Source organism: Schizosaccharomyces osmophilus, chromosome 2 (assembly GCF_027921745.1).
Source record: "Schizosaccharomyces osmophilus chromosome 2, complete sequence".
Classification (NCBI taxonomy): domain Eukaryota; kingdom Fungi; phylum Ascomycota; class Schizosaccharomycetes; order Schizosaccharomycetales; family Schizosaccharomycetaceae; genus Schizosaccharomyces; species Schizosaccharomyces osmophilus.
Window position 1 is genome coordinate 756,768 of NC_079239.1, and position 16,009 is coordinate 772,776.

General features: G+C 38.4%; 6 protein-coding genes and 1 non-coding gene across 7 annotated transcripts; 4 read left to right on the forward strand and 3 right to left on the reverse strand.

The window, feature by feature from the left end:
- Positions 1 to 53: 53 nt before the first annotated feature.
- Positions 54 to 152, forward strand: SOMG_20132. The gene is made up of 2 exons: positions 54 to 91; positions 117 to 152. It is a non-coding gene; the product is annotated as a tRNA-Ile (tRNA).
- A 551-nt stretch (positions 153 to 703) lies between these two features.
- On the reverse strand, positions 704 to 2,278 carry mfs1 (plasma membrane xenobiotic transmembrane transporter Mfs1; the record flags this gene model as incomplete). Its single annotated transcript, XM_056181658.1, has 1 exon — positions 704 to 2,278. The coding sequence occupies one exon, from the start codon at positions 2,276 to 2,278 to the stop codon at positions 704 to 706; it is 1,575 nt and encodes a 524-aa protein (XP_056038410.1).
- Positions 2,279 to 3,892: 1,614 nt separating this feature from the next.
- SOMG_02868 (RNA binding) lies at positions 3,893 to 6,721 on the forward strand (the record flags this gene model as incomplete). The annotated part of the gene is made up of 1 exon (XM_056181659.1): positions 3,893 to 6,721. The coding sequence occupies one exon, from the start codon at positions 3,893 to 3,895 to the stop codon at positions 6,719 to 6,721; it is 2,829 nt and encodes a 942-aa protein (XP_056038388.1).
- A 793-nt stretch (positions 6,722 to 7,514) lies between these two features.
- On the reverse strand, positions 7,515 to 8,165 carry SOMG_02869 (mitochondrial protein complex assembly protein; the record flags this gene model as incomplete). Its single annotated transcript, XM_056181660.1, has 1 exon — positions 7,515 to 8,165. The coding sequence occupies one exon, from the start codon at positions 8,163 to 8,165 to the stop codon at positions 7,515 to 7,517; it is 651 nt and encodes a 216-aa protein (XP_056038386.1).
- Positions 8,166 to 8,539: 374 nt separating this feature from the next.
- Positions 8,540 to 9,298, reverse strand: vps24 (ESCRT III complex subunit Vps24; the record flags this gene model as incomplete). The annotated part of the gene is made up of 1 exon (XM_056181661.1): positions 8,540 to 9,298. One exon carries the CDS (start codon positions 9,296 to 9,298, stop codon positions 8,540 to 8,542), a length of 759 nt encoding a protein of 252 aa, XP_056037819.1.
- A 584-nt stretch (positions 9,299 to 9,882) lies between these two features.
- Positions 9,883 to 10,628, forward strand: wos2 (p23-like protein; the record flags this gene model as incomplete). The annotated part of the gene is made up of 2 exons (XM_056181662.1): positions 9,883 to 9,907; positions 10,066 to 10,628. The coding sequence occupies 2 exons, from the start codon at positions 9,883 to 9,885 to the stop codon at positions 10,626 to 10,628; spliced, it is 588 nt and encodes a 195-aa protein (XP_056038738.1).
- A 760-nt stretch (positions 10,629 to 11,388) lies between these two features.
- On the forward strand, positions 11,389 to 15,681 carry abc1 (ABC transmembrane transporter Abc1/Ybt1; the record flags this gene model as incomplete). Its single annotated transcript, XM_056181663.1, has 1 exon — positions 11,389 to 15,681. The coding sequence occupies one exon, from the start codon at positions 11,389 to 11,391 to the stop codon at positions 15,679 to 15,681; it is 4,293 nt and encodes a 1,430-aa protein (XP_056037815.1).
- Positions 15,682 to 16,009: the final 328 nt, after the last annotated feature.

Genomic DNA, 16,009 nt, shown 5'->3' on the forward strand with positions numbered 1-16,009 from the left:
TGGTATTTTCTATAAGAATATATTGCTTAACCTTTCATGGTTTTATACAAGTAGCTCCCGTGGCCAAGCTGGTTAAGGCCTCATGCTTATATGATACTCCTCTGTGGAGGTGTGTTACGTGAAAAACGCGAGTTCGATCCTCGCCGGGAGCACTTTTTTCTTTTCCTTTTTATATTCAAACGTTGAAGTCCCCTTGAAATGTTTGTAATCTTGTAATTTACTCACAAGATCAACTCATTACAGAGATTCTTACTTACAATGCATCATACTAGAGAGGTATTGTATTGGCTGTTACTCAAAACAAGTGACAAAAACAAACAAAAGTGAAGAAAGTGAACTTGTTTCTGCAAAACTATAGAAAATAAATTTCAAATCGTCGCTCCCGTTCTACTGTGTTTTCCAAACTCTTGATCAGTCATCTAGTCGAACAAAACATACTGGCTTTCAGTAGACTATAGATATCCAAGTTTGTTGCAAGAGAATACTCAAGTGAAAGATCAATTCCACATTACTTTGGCAATTTTATGCCTACCGCTTAATTCGTTGGTCTTTTTTTCTTTTGTCTTTTTTTGTGTATAGTTTAAAAACGAAAAAATCATTACAGTATTAAAAAAGAACTGTATTCATTAATTAACGGTAAAAAAACATATGCCTGTCTATTTATCATGAAAACCCATAACCAACAAAAATTTCAACTCCATCCTTATTCCGAAGTCGCAAATTTCGATCTTGATCTTAACTTGGTACCTATCTTGTACAAAACAAAGGGTATTGGAATCATTATACAAGAAATGACGCCCAAAATTGTACATCCCCAAGCGACGGGTGCATAAGACGGTCCTGTATTGTTAAACATGGCTCGAGCAAAGAGAGGAAATGCAGCAGCCATACCTGACCGAAACAAATCGTTTCCGGCAAATATAGATGCAACATATTTCGGGTAACAAGCGGCGAGATACTGGAAAGTACTTTGAAACATTACAAAAGCACCCATGGAATAGAATACCGTACTGGCGATTGGTGCCATCCAATGAACAGATGCACGACTGCTCCAACCAAACCAGAAAAGACATATAGGAAAGCAAAAAGTTGCTGGAAAATCGAATTTTAAAATTTCTTCAGGGGGTATCTTGCCGTTGGTGGCCTTGAACTTTGGCATTGCAACTTTGTAAAGAGCGATATAGTAGTACACCAGCGCGATGGCAACTCCCACCATAAAACCCATATATGTGAGTCCGCTTTCTATTATTGAAAAATGATAAACTTGCTGGAAAACGATTGGAAATGCCTCAAACCATAGATAAAGAATGGCATAAATCAAGCCAATATAAATATTTAACGAGAAAACAATTGGTTCAGCGATACTGAGCTGGATAGGACGCCAAAGTGTTTCAAGAGCCAAACGGGAAAATTTTGTTTCGCGATTCGCTACTTCAGCTTCGGTGGTATATCTTGGATCATCCTCCACTTCTCTCAACCTTTTTGCGCGTCTGTAGAGCAAATAGGATTCCGAAGTCTCTGGCATCAAAAAGAATAGAAAAAGAAAACTGAAAGCACAAAGCATCATCAAGAACCAAAATTGCCATCTCCAATCTTTTGCTACAACCATTGTGGCGCCGAGCAATGGACCTAAGACAGGACCAGCGACAGCTCCTACTGACCACAAGCAAATAAAGTAGGGAAGAAGCCATGGCTGCCAAATGTCAGCCAAAGTGGCACCTCCGGTAGCTAAAGCAGGTGACCCAAAGAAGCCAGCCAAGAATCGCATAGGTAGCAATACGCCTAGACTGTTTCCCAAAGCGGTAGGAATTTGAAGACAAATGAAAACCAAGAGTGTTGCCAAATAAATCCTCAATCGACCTATCTTTGGCAATTCTGAAAGAGGAGAAAAAAGCAATGGCCCTACGGCATAACCGATAACAAACATTGTTAAGCCTAAAGTGATGGGGACCTCGCCGACGTGCATCACACCCATCATCTCAATTTCGCCAGGCGTATAGATTGCTGAGCCAACATACACGGAAAATGTAAGAAAGCAGGTTTGAAGCGTAATTAACCCCTTTACTGCTCTCGGCCAATTCTTTGGGTTCTCTCGATCGTGTTCTCCATCCCACGTAACAATTATATCCTTTTGACCTGTATCATCCTCTTTAGACTTTCTTGTTATATATGTTTGAGATTCAACCTTTGTTAACTCGTCTACATCTTTATTTCCTTTCCTTCTAGCGTTCAAAGAACAAATGATTTCTCCATAAAGTGTGTATTGAATAAAGCTCATCTCTTTTTATCTGGAATATTTTATTGATTTGTATGAATAAGTTTTCACTTCAATTAAACTCTGCTTACGGCTGACCGGTCTATCTACTTTTTAACTACTGATTCTTCAAATTTATAACACATTCAATCATGCCGATGTCATTCATTGAGTAAATCGCTTACTAATAATCGCAAAGCAAACAAACTATCTTAGTCATACAAATTTAATCACTTACATTCACTTATGAATCGGTTGAACGCAACGTTTATTTTTTTCTCTCGGAAATACTGACAACTGCTACACCGAATAGCAAGTTTACCTACAAGCTCAGTTTTGGCCTGCCGTGCTTCTATATGATGGAGAGAATCAGAAGAACTTGGAGATGAAAAATTTAAAAGGCAATACTTTGGACAGAAAGATGCTGAATTTTCAGCTTTCGGAGGGCTTGGTTTGTTAATTAAACGCGAAAAGATATTTACAAACAACAGACATACGTCATAACCAAGAACCAAATTACTTCACGAAAAAATTTTCTACCAATGTAATATCGTTTTGTTCACTCTCGAATATTAAACGAAGACGTACTTTTAGCTCCCATGGAAAAGGCATGCTTGGCGAAAGCGAAAGGACACACCCGCCATTCAATTTTCTATGTTCTTTAAATTGAGGAAATTAAGTATGTATCGTTGATTTTCTGAAACCTAAAGCTTACAGATATTGATGGAAATATGTTGACATTTTTGGAAAGTTTTCAGTGAGGATTCTTGGGATACCTACAGAACTGTGTCCATTGTTTACCTACTTGTGATAAGCTTAATGCAGCTTTTAGTTTAAATTTTGGGATAGGCGAATTATTTACGCTTGTGTCTTTTAATGACACGTTTCAGGGGTGACTGATCCAGTTACATAGCACCTACTTGGAATGGTAATGGGCTTCCCTCGGTGGATGGTACATCCAACGTTAGCCCGCTAAGGCTCATCTTGGAAGAAAGAAAAACAAACAAAAGTCGTTCATTCATTGGCTTTTTTGCGCCACGAGGACAGAATTGAATATATATTTGTTTGTAAACAAACAAATATGTCGGTCAAAAGAGTGGGGCTTGCCAAGCTTTCCTTTCAATTCATAGGCTCTTTTTCTATTTTAGTTTTTGTTTACACCCCCTTAGGACATAAAACGTGGAGATGCCATACCGCTGGGCGAATCAGCTGCTTTGTTTTGGTAAAAGGCTTACATCATTACCCTACTAAACGAAGCCTAAACACCAAGTAAACAAACAAACAGTGGGATGTTTTGGTAAATTTCGATTGCAAAACAATGACTCACTTCCTGTTTTGACAAGCATAAATACCAGCTGATTTCCCTCCTTTTTTCCATCTTCAAGCAGTTGATCTTATCTTTTGTTTACCAAGCTTCCTTCTTTTATTGTGCAACTCACTCACTTTTCAATTCTCTTTACTCTTGTGTACTTACATTTTTATTTTTTTATATTACTAAAACACAAACTCTACGATTTTTTTATTTGCTCGTCAGTTACTTTAACCACTTTTGTCAATTTTCGATTCTCTTTTCAGGTGCTATCATAATCATCAACACCGAAATCAACGTTCTTTTTTTAATTTGCTTTTTTTTTCAACATGCAACAATCTTCTCGCCCAGTTTCTCTTCCCATGAACATTCGGGTTAAACATCCCATCGATGGACCCATCTTTTCTCCCATGACTTATTCCAATCCCTACATGCCTCCTGTTCCTACAAGCATTCCCATGGGGATTATGCAGTCGCACATGAAACCAATGAGTGTAAATTTTTTTCAATTGCCTTTCCCGATACCATTTACTGTTCTCGCCCAAAGTGGTTCAAATGAACAAGCTAATATACTAGCCAATTTTCGCATGGATACGTCTCAACGACCCCCTCATCCTCAACCTACCTCTGATACTGATGAGAATAGAGTCGACGAACTAGCCAATTTCCAGGTTCTCCCACATGGTTACTGGGACTATCGTGCTATCCTGATTCATAACATGCCCTCTTTCTACAATGTTTCTGAATTTCTACACCTTGGCCGTTTTGGAACCCTAGAACGTGTTGTCCCCATGTATGATAGAAACCAACTTTTTCTTGCATTTCTTTCTGCCGCTGATGCTCTTGACTTTTATAACACTGTCCGCTATACTGATTTTACTTTCAAGAAACAACGTCTTATTGTCACGACCATCGATCCTATGCCTTTGGATCCACGTATAATTGACGCCTGCAATCGTGGTTTTGTTAGTAGAAACGTTCAAATTTCTGGACTTCCTTCTGACTTTAATGAAGCTACTTTAATTCAGTATGTATGCTCTCTCGGTAAAACTGAGCTTATTTCAGTTTGTACCGAAACCCGCTCTATTTACATCCACTATTTGAGCATCGAAGACGCTCTGCATTGTATCGATTCTGTTCTGTCGAACCCTTATTATAATTATTTAAGCTGCTTCTGTTTCTATGAACGATGTGATCGTTACTATGCCACTGATTACCAAGTCGAAAAAGTAGAACCGGGAATAACTTTTTCGAAACCCAAAGCCGAAGTTAACGCTCTCAAGTCTAATGAAGCTGTTACTCAAAAGAAAGAAATTAAAAAGAAGCCTTCCGCCGAAAAGCTTGATATCAAGTCAGAGCCAAAGCCATTCTCAACGAAATGTAACTCTCAATGTTCTTTTGAGGGTATAACAAAAAAAGAAGAGTCCAACAACCTTGCAACTGTTGAAGAAAAGAATCTAAAGCCAGCAGAAATTACAAGAACAAAGGCTGTTCGTATATCGGATCCTGAAGTGATTCCTTTTGAGAAACCTTTTGAGAAACAGAAGCATTCAAGTCCCAAAAAGTCTTGTGCCGAACCCTTGTCTATATCTGAAAATGCAACCCAAAACAACTCTACTACTTCTCCTTCCTCGAAAACCAACGTTTCTAGTTCCGTTCTTGAATGCCATTCCAAGATTGCTGCCTTACAAAACGTTACCAATACCTCCTCCGTTTCTTCTCCAACAAATTCAGTCTCAAATCAATCCTCCAAAATGCATGCTTCGTCAGTGATTCCTCCAGTTGTTAACAAAGACGTATCTTCTACCCCTCAGCTACCTTCCAAAAGTGAATACCCACAAGATCAACCTACCATTTCCCCGAAATTAAATGAATCCAATGTTTTAAGAACCAATACTAAAAGCCAATGGTGTGATGACTTGTCTTCTGATTCAAAACCAGATGCCACCTTTGATGATGTTGAAGACATCAATATTATGAATAAAGGCGAAAGCTTACAAGAACACTTGAATGATATGTCAAATTCCCTATATCCGTCCAATTGGAATGACGAGTTGAAGCATGAGCCTTCGCCAGCTACAATGGAAACGTTACGCTCTGATTTATCTCCCTCAACCGATATAGGTACACAAAAAAATACATCCCTGAATACAATACTTGAAGAACAAGAACCTGATAGATTTGAATCCCTCCTTGATTCCAATTCCCTTGCCTCTCTTCCCAAAGAATATACTGGTGATAATCCCGTAAACGATCTAACAAGTCTTGCTAAATTATCAACCGAAAGTTATTCTTCAAGAAGCTCTTCTGCTCTCACCTCTCCTACACTTGTTGATTCACCACTTGAAGCTCCTGCGAAAACTTTTACTGATCTCTCTGAACTTTTTGAAATGGACATTATATCAAAGCTTTCCAACAATAGCCGACTTATCCCTGACCTTGAGCCTTGCTCCAAAAATCGTACTCTTTTCTTAAGCAGCTTTCACAGAGCAACAAAGCAGTTTGAAATCGCCAATCTATTCAAAAAATTTCCTTTAGAGGAAATCCATTACCTATCGAAGAAAAAAATATGTTTTGTCACTTTTTTGGAGTCTTATGATGCAAAACTTTTCTTAAACGCCCATAAAAAAGAATCACCTTACTTACATGGTCGCCCATTAAAAATGGAATGGGCTAAGTTTAATAACCCTTTTACTGACGAGCTCTTAAACGCCGTTGCCAATGGAGCCTCAAGAAGCATTTCCTTTGAAAAAATTCATCCAAATATAACTCGCGGTGACCTGAGTTCTGTTTTTAAAATATACGGTCCTATAGAAAGTTTCCATTTCTCGAAACACAAAAATGCAGGAACTATTACCTATAACAGCATTTACTCCGCAATAAAAGCAATGAAGCATTTGCAGTCTCATCCAACTTTTGAACAAACTGTTCTTAATTACTATTTTGATGATCACCACAGCCAAAAAATTATGCCCTATAAAAAACAGCCTTACTACCTTGAAGAAACCAAGGGCAAAGTTTTTTCAAGAGAAACTTTATCTCAAGGACCTCCGAAATATAGCTCGTGCTTTGACACTCTCGGCTCATATTCTCCTTCTCACTCAAAAAGTACCAACTTACGCCGACCAAAGCGTGCAACCATTTCTTCCGAAGCGTAGTCCTTCATTTTATTTTCTAAAATACACCATTCTTTTTGTTTATTCTATTATAGTTCAGTTTGTCAACAGTTGTTTATTGTTTGTTTACGTTTTTGAAATAAAGATCGATTGAAAAAAACCACTTGCCCCAATTGTACATATATATCCGTTTTCATAGATAAATCCAAGTATAGACAAGAGACATTTATAAATATCACTTATTAAGTATCTAAGAGCCGCCTAATTATTCTCCAGCTAGGGTACCATTCTTGCTCATCAAGTTGTTGTTATCCCGTCACACTGACGGCTTTTCCAAAGAAAAGGAATGGTAGTAAAATTTGCAGCACTGTAGAGACAAACAGGTCACATCTTTTTATTTTTATTTTTATGTATCGGGGAAGTCTAATGATTATCATCCTTCATAGTCTAATTTCTTTTGAACAAAATCAAGGCACCTCAGCGATATTTTTTAAAATGAGTAGAGTAAAGTATGTTAAACTCAAGTAAATTTGAGTTATACCGACAGGTCGAATCTGGGTATCAGTTAGAACTAGACGGCATTAAGTTTATAATCGTTTGCGTTTTTCATGTTTGCTGGTGATTACGGAATAGTTTTTGACAGCTTGGCAGTCTGTGTTGCCGTATCTCAATGATTCCAACCTGCAATTGGACTAATTCATCTCGTTACACCATAATCAAGCCCTGAAGGGAATGTTATTCATTGAACCACATACTTATATATTTTCGTCAAATTTTTAATAACAGAAATAATTTAAACACTTGTAATAGTCATTATCATACCAAGCATACAAACTCACTGACATAAGCAGTACGAAAGCAAACCTTTCTCAGATTCCTCTTCAACGGCGTATGGTTCTTTTTCAGATAAATCAGCCTGTTGAAAAGCATATTTTGGTTTAGCACGAACGCTAGTCAAAAGTAACTCAAAGTCACCATTTTGTGAATTGAAAAAGCTTCGATTCATAAATGAAAACTGGACGATTTCGCTAGTATCCAAGGGAGGAGCCCCCTCAACTGGACGACCCCTATAGGTAGGTCGAAACTCAGAAAATGGAATGTAAATACTTTGGTCCTCTTTGGAAAAGGATGGGCTAAAGTCATATTCATAGGATAAAGTGGAGCGTTCATGATCGCCCCTTTTTTGATGATCATCTTTGATAATAAAAGTATATTTGAAATTGTCGCTCTTCGCAATATTAATCTCTATACCATCAAACTCTCTCAAATTCCATTTACGGTTAGGAATGTTCGTTGCCTGACTAGCAAACCCAGCGCCCCCAAGAGTTTTTGTATCCAGAGTACCCCAAAATCTCGCATAAGAATCACTATCATTACCTTTCTCGACTGTTAAATGGCTAATAGAGGATCCTCCACGGACTCGATCATCGACTGCACGAAAGTCCTGCTCGTGCCAATTTTCTGGCTGACCAAATAAAACTAACATACTCTTATCCAATAAATTAAAACTGATTAAGCCAAAAAAATTACAAAATTTTTCAAGTAATTGTCGTAAGCAAATTGAGGATCGTTTGTAGAAGAAAGAATTTATGTCAGAGCTAACTAAGAATTGAGGATCGATGAGCAAATATAAGAAATACATAAAAGTAATACAATATTAATTCAAAAAAGAGATATTATACAATGGATTTAAAGTAATATTAATAATTTGAACAGAAAACGAAGGGATGCAAAGCATCAAGAGTAGAAACATTATCAAGGCAGTTTTCAAAACGTCATTCGATAATTGTTAAGGTAAGAGTCGTTACGAAGCATGTAACATATAAGGAAAAAAGCAATAAGTATATCGTACATGGAAACTCAGGATTTGAGAGCGTCTAATTTTCCGCGAATGTCCAGCAACTGTTCACTATCAATTTCTTGGTAATCTTGAGTAGCATTACTTTTAGATACGGAAGGCAATTCCTGCTCCAGCGGCTCGACAGGTTTTGGTTGAGGTTGGAATGTTTCATTGGAGACAGGTACAGACGGTTTGACAGCTGACGGCTGAAATTGTGACAATATTTCTTTCACTTCTTCGTCTTCATCTTCAAGGTCTTCAAATCCTTCCTCTTCGACAGGAAATATCATATCGTCACGCATTTCTTCCATAACGCCAGCTTTCGTGAGTTCCATCGATAAGCTACGCATGGTTTGGGAAAGCTCCGGAAGACGAACCAAGCCTGAGACACTTTGCATGATAGAAGTACTAGATTTCATAGCTTTTTCAATTTTGTACATGGCCATCTGCTCGTTGAGCTGCATACTAAGACTTCCAAGCATGGCTTTCGACTCTGCTAACTTTTTGCGATGTCGATTGGCTCGGGCCAATTCTTTAGCCAAGACCCGCATATTTGAGATATCCTGTTGCTTTGCAAGAGCTTTCATTTGTGTCTCGGCTTTCTTTTTACCATTTTGTAAGTACACCACCTGCCGGTCAATGTTTCGCTGTTCCTTCCGAAGAGTTGCTTGCCATTTTCGGTTTTGCTCTTGGGGTGTAGGACCAAATAAATAGGAGCGTACGGTCTGCATGTTGCTATAAGCGATAAGGGAAAGCGTATGTTCGACTCTGACAGACATGCACAATCAGAAAGCACAATCCCCAAATACAAAAGCTTACTTAAAGCGAAATTGTGTCAATGTCCAAGTCCAAAAGAACTACCTATTTAGCCGTTCCAGAAACAATCGTTTGAAAGCCCGAACAATAGTGAACCTAATAGGTACACTTCAGTCCTTTTCACGTTCACTCACTTCTTAAAAGATCTTGTATGCAAAAGAATAAATTTGTATGGAATTTCCAAACACACACTCTCGCTGTTGGGATTATTGAACGGCACTAGCACCGGAAATGTCGTTGCAGCAGCCGTTTAAGGCAATGGAAATTCCTACAACGAAATAATGGAAATAAGATAAAAAAATGTAATAAAAGAACGATGGTTTACACTCAGAATACCAATCACTTTTCTAGTACAATCGTGAAGGTGTTGTAGTTAGTTTTCTAGAAAAAACCTATGGTGGTGACATAACCCTCACTATATATATCAAGAAGGACCCCTGTACCCAACTATAGCAATTACTAGCAACTAAAGTGAATCGGATTAATAACACTTAATTTCACTTAGTTTTATTATTTAACTTGCGAAAGTATTTGATATTTTATAAAAATGAGCGCTACTCAAATTCCTGAAGGTATGTGTGCAAATTCCACGAAGAAGAGTTGAAGTTTGACTGTTTGCGTCCAAAGCGGTTATAAGATGTTAAAGTCGGATGCTTTGGAACCGCGAATGGCTGGATTTACGATGTCAACTATGTAAAGAGAAAGAAATGGCTTACTAACTGTACAATAGTCTTATGGGCTCAAAGATCTCACCCAGAGAACCCTGAAAAGAATGTTATTTATTTAACTGTTGTTATTCCTGATGCTGTTGAACCTAAAATCAATTTGACATCTGAAAAAGTAGTTATTGACAGCAAATCTGGAGCTGCTGCTCATTATGCTGTCCAAATCGATTTCTTCAAGGAAATCGATACAGAAAAGAGCAATTACTCTCTTACCGGCCGTAATATTTTCTTCGTTCTCTACAAGAAAGAGCTCCAAGAAGAATTCTGGCCTCGCTTGACTAAAGAAAAGCTTCGTCTTCACTGGCTCCGTACTGATTTTGAACGCTGGGTTGACGAGGATGAGCAAGAAACTCAACCTGAGGCCTCTGCTGAACCTGCTAACCCCTTTGGCGCCGGCGGCATGCCTGACTTGAGTGCCTTAGGTGGCATGGGTGGCATGGGTGGCATGGAAGGCATGGACTTGAGTCAACTCGGTAACATGGGTGCTAACATGGGCGGTCAAAATGACGAGGAAGAAAGCAGCGAGCCCGAATTGGAAGAAGCCGATGAAGAAGAAAAGAAGGAGTAAATAGAAAACATTACTTTAAATGGACTGCCTTGCAAGCATAAAAGTTAAAAGTTTTTGACCTTTTCAGTGATTCACTCAGGCATATTTTCTTTCTTTTTCTTCTTTCTGTTATCTTCTTCTCTTTGCCTAATTTATGCTTTATGTGTGATTTGTTTGCCTTATAGTGGATGGGTGCCGTATAACGTTACGATTTTAGAGTATAGAAGAAGTAAACAAATGAATTCTTTTATGATTTGATGAGCCTATTTCTTTTTGGTCATCATGGTTTTAAATATATTATAAATTGTAAATGTATGCCATAGTTGGGGACGTTTACTTTTTTTTCTTTCGAACTTTGTAATATTGGTTCGAATATTGTAACGGTTTCTTCTTTTCAAGTGAGTAGAAAATTCGTTCATCTACACAGGCATTTTCTCTTGAGTTCATCCTAGTCAGCGGAAGGTACCGTTACCCAAAGTTTTTCTATTCCTTGAAATTTTCGATTGAAAGCATGTGTTTTTAAATTAAGTTCGTCTGAAAAACTCTTAGAATTCCTAGTTATCTCTGCTGAGTTTGATTTTTGCTTGCACCTTTTGTAAATTCATTTCAGTTTGAATTTCACGTCAATGCACGATTATACCTTTCTCGTGTTGTGTTGTATAAAAAGTATATCCTTGACTCATTCCTTATTATTTTTCTAGGATAAATTGTTTTGTGTACGCCGTATTTCGTTTCTTTTGGATTCACCAAATATAGAGACCTTTTCTAAAGGAGCTTGACGATGTTCTTTAATTTTTCTATTGTAAACAATAAGTTTCAGCATTTTATTACCCATTTACTTCAACAATGGGAACTACACTTTTTTCTATGTCTGTTTACATTCACAAACCTCTTTCTTATTCGTAGAATATTTCAACCAAAGTCCCTATCCAAAATCAGAAGGTACTTTGCGAAATATAGGTTTGTAGAATTCTCTCAAATCTTGTTATCTTCAGTCGCTTGCATCCTTTCATTGTGGATCCAGCCAACGACTTTCTGGTATCCTCTTCAAATATTGCTTCATCTGGAACTAGTTTGCTTTTATGTGATAACATCAAGAGACCACTTACAGGCACCGTTGTTTTGCAATCTGAGCATACTTTACTCTTTCGGTTTGTTTACATCTTCTGTTCTAAGCGTCGTTTGTTCATCTCGTTTTGCAACTGAACAATTCCAATTATCACAGCTAATGAGTACTTTCGACAACCGTATTCAGGTTTCTTACATAGCGATATTATTTTTTCTAAATCTCTTTCCTTTGTTCACTCCTCGAGTATGGTATCCAGTTCAACCAAATGTTCTGTCTGATATTCCTTCTACCGAACAAACCTGCTCCTTATTTTCGTTATTTTTCACCTATGGTTGGCTTAATGATATTATCTTTAAGGCTTGGAAAAGCCCTGTCTCGCTTGCAGATATGCCTGCGTTGCCCAATACAGATCAAACTTTAATATGGTTTTCTGCTTTCCAAAAACAAGGAAAGAAGGGCCTTATAACCATGATTTTATACTCACTACAGTCGAACGTTCTTTTCCTTGCCGTGCTTTCTGTAATAGTCAGCTTGACTACTTTTATATCGCCGTATGCTATAAAAAATTTACTCCAATATCTTCAAACTCCTCAGCGTGATACCTCGAGATGTCCAATTCATTTGCTTTTGATGTTATTGTTCGGCCCATATGTTGCTTCTGTCATTAAGGAGTACAGCGTGCATATCTCAAGGCGATTTATGCTACGTACGAAGGCAGGCATCTCCCAGTTAATTTATGAAAAAGTCGTTCATTCTAAAATTTCCCAAATTACCATGGATGGTTCACAGGCTAACATTGACCATATATATAATTTGCTTGCTTCCGATGTTGACAACATTGCCAACATGAGAGAGTTTATTAGTTTTTTCGTTCGAGGTCCCATTGATGTAGGGATAGCAATGTTTTTCTTACATCGTTTACTTGGCTGGAGTGCTTATGTTGGTGTTCTTTTGGCGATTAGTAGTGCCCTTCTCCCTCTTTTGATTTCTTCCAAATTAGCCGAGCTAACTTCAATATCTAATCGTTCTAGTGATGATAGAATTCGATTTACTACGGAAATTTTGCGAAGTATCAGAGTTACCAAGTTTTTTGGTTGGGAAAAGCCAATGCTACAAAAAGTTCGCGAAAAGCGCAATATTGAAATTGCAAATATCTGGAGGCTAAATATTCTCGACATCACTTTTAAAAGCTGTATGAAAATCGCGCCCTTCTTAAGTATGTTTATAACATTCGCTACATTCACAAAAGTAATGGATAGGGAATTATCCCCTTCCATAGCTTTTACCTCTATTTCTCTTTTCTCTGTACTTAGAAATCAATTCATAACTCTCTCAGGTATACTTCGGCAAATGATTCAGTTTCGTGTTTCTATTAATCGCGTTAGTTTGTTCTTGGCTAAAGGTAGCGAACCAAATGAAACACCTGTAAGCCATGAAGAAATATCCTTTACGAATGCTTCTCTATCTTGGTGCCCTTTCCCTTCTTCTGCTCAATTTCAGCTTAGAGAATTAAACTTTACGATTCCCCGTGATCAATTTACGTTAGTTTTAGGAGCTACAGGTTCTGGGAAAACGACGCTAGCTGCTGCTATCCTTGGCGAGCTGCATCTTACTAGCGGTAAAATGAATGTTCCCTTGAGAGAGGAATGTGTTGGTTATGTTCCCCAAACATCCTGGCTCAGGAACGATACAATCCGTGCTAATATTCTGTTTGGAGAGATTTTCGACGAATATAGATATCGCAAAGTCATTGAGGCTTCATGCTTAGAGGCGGATTTGGAAAGGCTCCATGCCGGTGATTTAACTTTTGTCCAGTCGAACGGATCAAGTCTTTCAGGGGGACAAAAGCAAAGGATATCATTAGCTCGAGCATTGTACTTAAATTCAAATGTTTATATTTTTGATGACATATTTTCGGCGCTGGATATTGCAACGTCGAAGAAAGTTTACAAAAACTGCTTTGAGAGCGGGCTCTTAAAAGGTAAAACAGTCATTTTGTTTACTCATAATATCAATCTTTCTATATCAATGGCTGATAATGTCATATTGTTGGAAAATGCTACGGCAAAATTTGTGCCCTCGAAAGAAATTAAGGGACAGTCTTCTTTTCTTTCTGCTCAACATAATGGCGCTAGTCATGAACCTGCGCAGACCAACCTTTCAACTGACCCTCACGAAAATATGTATGAAGACAATGTAGTATCTGCAGAAGAGGAAGCAACAACAGGAGTTTGCAGTGCGGTGAAGCCAAGCCTTGCTTCTTTAGCAAGTCACTATATGAGTTATTTCGGATCGTCCTTTTTCCTTACCATTTGTGGATCGTTTGTATTATTGACTCAACTGATGATAGCAAGTATCAACTTTTGGGTGGCAGTTTGGTCCGGGCAATCTCATAAAGGGTTAAAGCTTCCATTTTCATTTTCTTTTCTCCAGGGCTATGCGTTTCTCTTGGTCATTTACTTTAGTGTCGACTTAATGCGAGGAGGATTGTTTTCTGCGGGTGGCCGTAGAGCCAGTAGATCTCTTCATGAGCGGGTCTCAGAACGCGTTTTTGGCAGTCCATTGCACTGGTTTGAAAAAACCGCAATAGGCAGAGTTATAAACAGATTTTCGAAGGATATTGCATCTGTGGACAATATGTTATGGGTTTCGATTGAAAACATATTATGCTGTCTAATGGCTTTGTTAATGGGCCTTGGGAACGTTACCATTATTATGCCTATATTTATTGCTCCAGCCGTTTTGGTTTGCATCGTCGTGTATGGATTTGCTTATGTGTATTCAAAGGCGCAAAAACAGCTTACTGCTTGCTCTTCTTCTCAAATATCGCCTGTTTTTAGCTTGTTGGGTGAAACGTTGTCCGGGTTAACGATTATTCGTGCATTCCGAAAGGAAGAGGCATTTGAAATAGAAAACATGGCTGTGCTTGACCATATGCTTCAATCGCAGTTTGTTTCGTATGCCATTAATCGCTGGCTGGCGATCCGTACCGATGGGATTAGTGGGTTGGTTGGTTTTCTTACAGCATTGATTGCTATATGGAAACAAAATATTCCTACAGAATTGGTTGGATTCTCTCTAAACAGTGCAGTAGGACTGAATCTATGCGTATTAGTCTTTGTGCGAGCTAGCAATGAATTGATTACGCATCTAAATAGCTATCATAGACTGAACGAATATAGCAACCTTCCGCTGGAAGAGCATCAGATGGCATCCGGCTGTCAATTGCGAGATGAGGGATGGCCGAGATCGGGGTCATTAGATGTACAGCAGTTGACAGTTCATTATGGGATGAGTGCGACGCCTGTGCTTGAAGACATAAGTTTGAAAGTAGCGCCAAAGGAAAAGCTTGCGATTGTGGGAAGGACGGGGAGTGGAAAAAGCACATTGGGTTTAAGCTTACTTCGATTTACAAACCAAACAAGTGGGAGTGTTCAAATTGACGGCGTGGATATCAACACGCTACAGTTGGAAACGCTTCGGCAGCGAGTGAGTCTTATTCCGCAAGATCCGGTTTTGATTTCAGGCACAGTCAGAAGTAATTTGGACCCATTTGAGCAAGTGAGTGATGAAGAGTTGAACGATGTATTACAAGTGACCTCTTGCGACACATTGGTGACGACGGGATCAGGGACGGCGGGATCGTCCTTTGCAATTCAATTAGATACACCAGTGGAAACGGGCGGGACGAATTTTTCGCAAGGACAAAGACAGATTTTAGCGCTTGCAAGAGCGCTTGTTCGAAAGTCGCGGATTATAATTTTGGACGAAAGTACGGCATCTGTGGACGATACTACGGACCGTCGAATCCAAGAGATGTTACGGAGGGTATTTCGAGAAGCAACTGTCTTGTGCATTGCACATCGAATCAAGACGGTATTAGATTATGACAAAATCTTGGTATTAGATGCAGGAAAAGTCATTGAGTATGGATCGCCCAAGTCTCTTTATTGGAAGCGAGGATCGTTTTGGGCAATGTGTCAACAAAGTCAAATTTCGTTGTAGCATCCTGGCATGTTTGAGAGACGAAAACTGCCGGCAGTTGTGTAGATACAGATACGGAAAATAAAGAAAAAAAAAAAAAAAAGGAAATGTATGAAACGGTTGCGTTAAGAAAAGTTTGATTCTTCTCAAAAAGGATCCACGTAATTTTTTTTTTTATTATTATTTTTTTTTGGTTTCTTTAACAAGATTTGTTTGCAAAAAAAATATATTTACCTTTTTTTTTGTCTCGCAAGTCATTGTTTATTTACCAGTGCGTTTCAAGAACCTACGTTAATTTGGAGAACGAACTTTACCACATCTCAATGTTCATACAGTTTGGTGGGTGGGA